The 9,774-nt window shown below is 38.9% G+C and overlaps 1 protein-coding gene across 1 annotated transcript in view; it reads right to left on the bottom strand.

Moving 5' to 3' along the window:
• Positions 1-1,334: 1,334 nt before the first annotated feature.
• slc24a4a (solute carrier family 24 member 4a) overlaps positions 1,335-9,774 on the bottom strand; it is a 38,776-nt gene continuing 30,336 nt past the window's right edge. The window contains exons 14-17 of the mRNA XM_010878656.4: positions 9,512-9,626; positions 9,286-9,398; positions 9,056-9,121; positions 1,335-8,369 (exon numbers count right to left, since the gene is read on the bottom strand). Of these exons, the coding sequence (XP_010876958.2) occupies positions 8,217-8,369; positions 9,056-9,121; positions 9,286-9,398; positions 9,512-9,626 (447 nt within the window). The 3' untranslated portion in view covers positions 1,335-8,216. The remainder of the gene's footprint in view (positions 8,370-9,055; positions 9,122-9,285; positions 9,399-9,511; positions 9,627-9,774) is intronic.

Here is a 9,774-nt window from a genome sequence, read left to right as displayed (position 1 = left end):
AAATACTTCCGTGTGACGATATTTCATAATAAAAGTTGCTGCGTAATAGTATTTAATTGTCATCCCGAATTACCTGAATTAATACTTTTTCTAAATGAATGCCCCACCTTTGCAATCAATGCCACTATATGAAATTGGACTATAAAGCATTTACAAGCTTAAATAGGTTTGGGGATGCTCCAGTAACCAAAATACAAATCAGGTATTAATAAATAATTTATATTTTAAACGAGAGTTTAGTGTTGACTTAATGCCCGGAATGCAAAATGCCAGCAAAAAAACACATATTTGCACTTGAAATGTCAACAGAGTAAACGTCTCTCTTTACAATCCATCCAAGTATATAAATACAGTGCATTTGGAAAACATTCTGACCTCTTCAATTTCTACAGATTTTGTTGCTTCATAGACTTAATTCATAAATGATTAAATATAAAATGTATTTATTTGCAATCAAGCAACACCAACACTCCAAACTGAAAAAGTGAAAACACGTTTTCAGAAATTGTGTAGCTTCAGTACAAGTCTGTAAATGTCATTGATCAGCTAAGTCAGAGCCTACATGAATGCCATTAAACATCTGTGGGGAGACTTGAAGATTACAGTTCATTGGTGCTCCCCCCCATCCAATCTGACAGAGCTTGAGGCGATCTGGAATGAAGAATGGGAGAAAGTAACAAAATCCAGTTGTGGAAGACTGGGATATATATATCCAAGAAGACTGGAAACATTGATTGCTGCCAAAGGCCCTTCTACGAAATCCTGAATATAGGGTTGGAATACGGATGTACTGGATGTAAAACAAAATCCCCCAGTAAATTGGCACAGATTTCTAAAATGTGGTTTTTGCTTTGTCAATTTGAGCCTTGTGTGTATATTGATGGCAACATTTTAAAAATAAATTATTTTGTGTATAACACCACAGCATTGGATGAAAGTAAAGGGTTGTGAATACTTTCTGAAGGCACTTTATCTTAAATTGCTTTTATGATGATAGGGTGCAGTAAAAACCAAGCAACTACTCTGCAATGCCTAGTGCCTAAGAACAGCTTGGTATAATAACCCTATACTCGCATTTCAGTTTTTCAACCAAAGAAATATTCCATCACATTCTTTGGAAGATTTAGGCTTGCAGAAAATGTACTTATATTTTCTAAATTTACCCCCACCATTGTTGCCTCAGAGAAATGGTGGTAAAAACTCACATAAAATCAGATATTTTCAGAACATTAAGGCATATTTAATAAAGCACTTCTTTCCATAAAATTGCATTCATTTCCATTGGGAAGCATGCGCAATTAACATCCTTAACTCATTATATTAATACAGCGCAATTTTGGTCAATGAAAAACAAATTACAATATTTTTATTGTACATATAGAGTAGTCTTTGTATATAATTGACTTAATCCAGGAGTAACTACATGTAGCCTCTCAAACCTGATTCCAGGATTCATTCATAAAATATCCCTGTGTCCATGTCTTGTGAATATCACTAAACATGCTGGCAAAAACATTGATGATGGCCATCATTTTACATATTTGACATGTATTTCACTGAGCATACAGTATTACCCTGGAAACTAGCATTACTGAACCACATTGCCTGAGGCAACAAAGAATAAAACTAAATTATTAGAATATACAAATGAACAAAACATGTTCCAAACCTATTAAATATGGTTAATTGTTGTTCCTACAGAAGTACATATTTTTTATTGTCAAGTTATATCTATTTAAAACATGCAAAATAATGAAATGTATTATTACCTTTCTCTCACACCATGGGCTCACGTCCCTCCACTTCCTGAAAGAAGGTCCCTCCCGCAACTGATACATCATAACTTCTGCACCACATTGGACTTTTCACAAAAATGTGCAACAATATACAAAGAATATACATGTGGGTGGGAAGGGGGTCAAAAAGGTTTTCTGTTGCCTGAGGGCAATGGTATTGCAGTAGAGGTTTAACTGTAAACCACACCTCCCTGTGCCATATTACTTAATATAAAATGGGATGGTTCTTATCCAAAATGATGAGCGGATGAAAGCACGGTGTACGTGAAATATACCATGGTTAAGATGCTAGATAGATTTTTACTGTTCTAATTTTGTTAATAATAGCAATAAGGCATCTTGGGGGTTTGTGGTATATTGCCAAAATACCAGAGCTAAGAGCTATAGCCAGGCACTTGGCAATACAACGTGCTTAAGAACATTGCTTAGCTGTGGTATATTTGCCATATACCCAACCTCCTGGAACAGGGTGGACTACCCACAAACATCACTGGCTGTGGAATTTGAATTTCACCTTTAACATAAAGGTCATAATTTCACCCACTGAATACGATTAACTGTAACATTTGAAAAAAATAATACTATAGTTGGCCTGTTCGTTTACATGCGCATCTTCTCTCTAATTGGTTTGAATGGTCCAAAATTATCTGGCCACCTGCTGCCGGACTTCACCTATGTGAGACTACTTACAAAAGGGATTACATCTACAATAGTGGAATTTGGTTTCACCTTCAGAATAAAGTCCCCTGTTAAATATGATGTAACAGACATTAACAGTAAAATCATGCCATATATTCACAAAGTATTAGAGGGCTGTTATATTAGCTGTCACAGACAGCCACGCAATGTTACTGCAAATAGTTTTCACAAATAATAATGATCTAAAAGGTGCACATAACGAACTGATGTGTAATTTCATTGAACTTGGATAAGTTGACACTCATAGACCTCCAAAAATTAGTTTGCTTATCTGTGCCAACAGATTTAGAAACAAGTTAATCCACTCTCTTAATCTGTTCCTCTATGATGATTTTGACAGAGACTTGATGAAAACACATCTGAAATCATAGTAGGTCTATTTGAGGAATGTTTGATTTGTAGTACATAATGGATATTACCAAGGGAATTGGAAAAAATATTTTCTACCTGCAAACAGCGATACTTCTGCACATTCTGGGAGTTTTGTCTGTTTCTTCTTACAGTAGTATAGGGAATTCTGGAACTAAAATCTCAGTGAACGTAATACAACATTCAACTGTTTCTGCATCATATTGCACATTAAAGAAGTGTGTATTATAAGACCTAATAAAACAATTCAGGTAGAACAGTAGCATGCATTTAAAAATGTTATCATTTAATGTGTCCTCCATATCATTATTTTGATAATCATAATTCACAACAATTTACATAATTATTTCTAAATCTTGATGATTATTGCTTTACAGTAAAATGCATTGGTTGGATACATCCATTTATAGCAAGACAAATACATTCAAGTTACACACCAATGTCTTAAATTGAAGATGTTATTAAGTCCATACCCAAAGGTCTTCAGCAACTTGGATGAATTACCCTTACGACTCTTCGCTCACAGTGAACCAGGTCACATTCACTCAAAAGAGGTCGCACATAACGGTGTATGTAACAACAGATAGTGTTTGCATGTGAGTAATGAACAAGTGTGCGTTCATGCATGCCATACATTGAAGTCAAGTTTATTGAAACTTTCAGTCAAAGTTTCTCTGTGACAGAGGAAAGCAACAGCTATTGTTATCAAGTGAGATAGGACACTATGTATGCACAGCCATGATAAATATTAGTGTGTGATGTTTTGTATCAACATGGACCTGACCCTTCAGGAGACCTTCATCCCCACCTTATGGCAATAAACTATATAAACGTAATGATAGTATCTGTTATTTTGTTCATTTTAAAACTATTACAAAATACACATATCCCAGTTCATAAAAAAAAAATCATGGCACAAAAGGACATCATCAAAATGAGTAGAAGAAATATTAAAGAAGGGAATAAATCAAGTGTGATTTTAAAAGTAAAATATACAGCCACTAAGATCACCTTTAAAATGTATTTCTGTGGCTTGGTGTTGTGAAGAGTTGCACGAGACAAATCCAAAAAAGTAGACCTCCCATCCCATTTAAAATAAGAATATACAGTATAGAACACAAGACAACGAAGAAATTGTTAAAGAATGGATTAACATCCAGGGCACAGGCAGGACACACTTGTCTTAAACCCTGCCTAACACACCAGGGTTATGATCATTAGACTCAAAACGGAAGAAATTGACTAAACATACCTGCATACCTACCCAACAAGAAATAATGTTAAATGTTTTCCGTTGTGTGCTCTAATTAACATGACCCAGACTGGTACAAAAGAGCTCGCCCTTTGCGTGTTTGTTGGTTTAACATGCAACTAAGATGTAGGTTGAAGTCATAAATTAGACCTTAAAGTGATAGTTCGACCTAGATTCATATTTGGGTGTAATAACGCTTACCCATAGTTGTTCTTGAAGGCCCAATTAATAATTTTTCACCTGTCCCAGCCTGGACTTCGCAATGTTAGCATCGTCTAAACTCATGAATTGGAACTGTGCTTCCCAAGCTACAAAAGCTGCATTGAACGCGTGAACAAACCCCAAAACACTTCTGTCACTCTGTTACGCCAGAATCGATTTTTTTGACTGCATAATAACAAATCAGCTTGCTGAATTTGGTGACTTCAAATGAGTGACTGATAGTTAGCTAGGGTGGTCAATAAAGTTGTCGGAACTTTGATAAAAACAAGGATTTATACCATTGCGAAAAAAACGGACAGGAAAACATAACTTGTGAAATCCTTTCACTTTATTTGTATTTGAACTCAATGACCACATTTGCAGACCAATAAACCTTGATCAACACAACTTGAATCTCCCTGGTTGCTGTTCGTGTTGCATAAATAATAATGATGCCTGTATGTGGCTTTGTAATGCGTACTAATTAGCCTAACCTTCGCGGGTCTTTTGACCGCGGAGGAAACGCACACATCAATGGGCTGAAGGAACCCTTGGTTGCTTTTTGGTGGAAACGCGGCTATAGGTAGCATTTCATTTGAAAATGAGATTTATATACCTAAAATAAAAACATTATTTTTTGAGGTAAACAACATTGAGAGGTTCTTTGAGATAATTAACACCACTATGTCTTAGTTTGAAGTAGGTTTCCGCTTGTAATGCAGCTTTTGTAGCTCGGGTTTCTATTCATGATTCTGGACAATGCTAATACTGCTAATTCCAGGCTGGAGAGAGTAGAATGGCTTGTTGCGAAAAACTACTCAATGGGCATGCAAGCACAACTTAAGGTACAGTGTTATTTCACCCAAATATTAATCTAGGTCAAACTAATGAGCAGAAGTGAACAGACCTCAGGATTTCAACAACATTCATCTGGCTTAAATACAACACTGACATTACCCTAGTCAGGTAAGACCATCACTAATCATAATTGCACCAGCTACTCCCACTCAGAATCACATATTGAGAGTTTAGTCAATGCTTTTGAACATTCAAAAATCGACAGGTTCTCCCGATAGCCGTGGCAATATGGTAATTCACGCTTCCCAGCTGAGCATTTTTGTCACTTTTCAAAACAATGATGTTTAATACAAGTTGATATGCAACGTAGGCTATAGACAAGGATACACATTATCCTACATGCTAATCAATACAAACGTCAAGTTTTATTTGGCTGCTCTGTTTGGCTTGTTTACAGCACGTAATTTCAATAGATGGAGGCGCTAGTAAGTTACTGTTATATCTCCGACATTCGACAGTAAAAGATACTAGCATTGCGGCCGTTTTAAAACTTGGCCAAACTCTCAAAATACGTGGCTCTGGTTACCAATGAGAAGATAATTTTGTTCCTGTGTGTATCGCGTGTGTGTGTGTGTGTGTGTGTATGTATCTACGTAAACGTTTGAGTGCGCATGGGAAGTAAACGTCTGACAAGTGTGTGTACGTGTCTTTGTTTTTGGGCATTGGTATTAAACATTTGTGTGTGTGTGTGTGTGTGTGTGTGTGTGTGTGAGAGAGAGAGAGAGAGAGAGAGAGAGAGAGACAGAGAGAGTACGTGCATGTGTACTTGCTCATTAACTTGTACAGTATAGTATCAACGATGCTTTCAGCAGCTTCAATAAAACATTATTCATTTTTTTCCCTCAAATGCATAATATACTAGTCCATCGTAACCTGGTACTTTTTTTCATAAAGATTGCATACGTGTTTATATAATATAGACCACACACTGCATCGAACGTCTGCTTTTCGGCACACAAAACCGTGACAGCACTTTTGAACACTGAAACACTACTGACATCCAACACAGTCACCACACAAATGCCGCCCTTTGCCCCCAAAGTGACCCCTGACCTGGCTCGTGTTTATTAGGCACCAAACGGGAAAAAGGAGAATAAACAAGGAAGCAACTACCTACGTTGTCCAATAAGAAACACTCCTTTTTAAAAAAGGTTCTCCGTCATGTGCCCTGATGAACACGACCCTTAATGAGGTCAAGAGGTCAGTTAGATGGGTGGCGGTCAAGAGGTCAGTCAGATGGGTGGAGGGCGACTCCACTCGTAGCTGCCAATAAACGGAGGTTACCAGAGGGACGCATAGGTTGGTCATCCCCCTGAGCTTCTGCGCTGAGGGATAAATAAATAAACTCTGCCTCGCATCCAATCAGAAGACATGATCAGAGAGATAGAGGCAGAGAGACCAAGATGTAGGCAAGAGGAAAATGATTATTTGGGTGAGGGTAGAGGAGAGGTGGAAGCAGTTTAAAATATGTACACAGGAACTGCATCCAATCTGCTCTTCCTTACCCGATTGGCAGAAGGAAGCGCTCTGTTCATAACAAGAGGACCTCAGCTTGTGCATGAAGGGGTCAAATTTCCACACCTCAAAAGCCGACATAAAGACCTGTGTCATTGTGCAGTACAGATCCCCGTCTGCGGTCCTGGTCGTACCCTTCCTGATGTATATAATAGTCTGTCCCGTATCAACCAGGCTGTCCCATATCAACCACCGCCAGTGTTATGGGAGGCACTGGTTAGGCCGGGGGGGGGGGGGGTCACAGGAGGGAGCTTGTATTGTATAGGTCCGGGTCTCTGCCAGTAAACTGTACAAGAAGTGGCCTCTTTAAGACCTAAAGATAGCTTTTATTCTGCCAAAGGGCCCACTTCCGGTTACACTACACTATTTGTTAAATGACCGTCCACTAAGCACCATAGGCATTGAGAGTCACAGTATGGAAGTCTCCCAAGAGGCGTTCTCCTCTCCACGTGGTGCTGAATACTAACAGATTAGACTCCCCTTTACTTCTTCTCATCAATTTACCCACACTAAAACACTGTTCACAGCATATCAGAGCTCCTGTGTTTGTCAGCAGTTTCTTGCAGTTGGAGAGCATCCAGAAATAGAAGAAGCACACTTTCTTCCATGAACTCTCCTCTTGTTGCCAAAGAGAATGAGTGTGGACTTGGCACATCCTGCCTGCCTCCCTGTCTCTTTCTTATTGCACTATGCAAAGGGAGGGGAACGATGAAGCAAAAAATATAATATGTTGTGTATATTTACTCTACTTCAACATTTAAAGTGCAATATTTTCTTGAAATGTACGTCCTTTTTCTCCACAAGGAAACATATGAAATAAATCAAGAGGGAAAAAATGAGGTGCAAGTCCTTTAGTAGATAACAACTCCGGTGAGCTGCCTGACCAAAATAAAATAAAATCTCCCAGTCAGGATGAGATACCAACCGCAGAAGACGTTTATCCAGGGTTACGTAAAGACTGGGTAGGTTTCCACAAGCTGGACTTCTCACCTTCAGATGCTGCGTTGAGCTTTAGAGGCAAATAGGGAGACTCACTGTCTTTTCCTCTGGGTTAGTTGGAGACTATATGTTTCTGTTCGTATTTCATTTCGGACAAGTGTAGGGAGAACGTTGTTTGAGGGTCTGAAGACGTTGGGAACCCGTAGGAATCGAAGGATTTTTATGTTAGAGATAAATACGGAAATCATTTGAAACCTGTATAGTCAGGGCAGACATTTACGATGTGGTTATATTTATGTAAAGTGAAGGCGTGTCTAGATTTCCATTTTACTTTCTCTTATTTGTTCAGTTCTATTGATGTTTCTCTCATGTTTATATTTCCAAAGAAACATTTTGTCTTACTTTTCTCACAGCTTACTCTGTTATTTGGAAAGCACCTTGAAATTAGATTATTGTAGGAAATGTGACAAATTTAGTTGGATTCAAACAGAAACGATTGAGTTAGTTGGGGTTTGAGTTTCCATCCGTCTGTGTGGGTCCATTGTTCAGCTGTGACTTCCTGTTCCGGTCTGGTGGTGTAGGTCATCCTAAAGGCGCTCCAGACACATCGGCAGGTTGACGAAGGTGAACACGTTGTATTCGATCATGATGGAGAAACACAGGAAGACGACGTACATCACCAGCACATAGACACCCAGCTTCAGGTCCAGTTTCCAGTTATTCACATGGATCCCAAGAACCTGCAGGGCACAGAACGAGAGAGGACAGTTAGAGAGAGGAGAGGTTTAGGTAGATCAATAGATTGTGAAAGAGAGAGTTACTAGGGTTAGGGTAAAGCCTACAAATCGGGAAAGCTTATGTTCTGTGACTGGGTAAAATAAAAATACATCCATAATTTTATTTTTAAGTGTTGCATTTATAAAATCAAGGAATTGGATAGCAAGGTGTCATAGCTATACAGTTAAAGTGCTATCAGCTAGGGGATAACACGCTTTTTAAAATACTTAGAAAATTGTCTGAACTATAGATCACCAAATCAGCCAGTAGATGGTATAGGTGAGCTTGTCAAGAACACATCTAGTCGATTTTGTCATTGTATATATTTGGTGAAAGTTTACTGAAAGTGCTGTCAAAATAATATCCTTTCCTCATTCCATTACTATAAAGCAAAGCAGTTCCCACATCTGTTTCCCCGCTTACACTCAGATAACCTTCTGCATTGTCATAGCAACCAGACTGACCAGCTTTGAACAAAAACTCTACCAAGTTAAAATAGGTTAACTTTTTAATCAAACCACTTAACCGGGTCATTTTGCTAGCCTGTCCAGAGAGAGCATTATGTAGCATTACATGTGACATTTTCAACGGATTGCCCCTTTTAAGCAGAGCAAAGCATCAAAATAATAATCCATATCCTTTTACTCACTGTCAGAGCTACAGAGCCCAGTAGCAACACCACAGAGTAGACCAGCCCCCTGCTGTTGATCATCACCTAGGAGAGAGAGGGAGAGAGAAGACAAAGAGAGACAGAAACAGAGACACACACACACAAAGAGGTAGACAGAAAGCGTGAGATTGTGATATTAAAGAGGAATTGGTATTAGGTAAAATTGTGACGCAATAGCATAAGGACAGAGTGGGACATCATTTCTTTACCTCAGAGCCATAGTCCACAGCCATGGTCTGTATAGCCCAGGGAAGACCAAGTCCCACCAATATATCAAAGACATTACTACCAATGGTGTTGGAGACGGCCATATCCCCAAGACCTAGATACAAATAGAATGTAAAATCCTGTTCAGACCATACTGTACACCGGCAAATTACACAACAACATGAAGAGTCATGGAGAGAAAGAGAGAAATAGAGTGCAGGGCTGTACCTTGCCGAGCAACGATCAGGCTGGCGATACAATCAGGGACACTGGTGCCGGCTGCCAGGAAAGTGATGCCCATGATGACATCAGGGATGCCCAGGGTATAGCCAATTACGGTGACCTGCACACACAGGCACATATAAAACTCTAACAAACAACATGCAAAACGAACAGCAGCTTAGTCGTTATGCTATCAGTGTCACTCTGGCTAGCAACTACTGGAGAGAGCTTGCCTGCGCTTTTGTAAAGATTTGTCGCTGATCATTTAC

The sequence above is a fragment of the Esox lucius genome, chromosome 15 (genome assembly GCF_011004845.1).
Source record: "Esox lucius isolate fEsoLuc1 chromosome 15, fEsoLuc1.pri, whole genome shotgun sequence".
NCBI lineage: Eukaryota > Metazoa > Chordata > Actinopteri > Esociformes > Esocidae > Esox > Esox lucius.
This window is presented reverse-complemented; position numbering and strand designations above follow the sequence as displayed.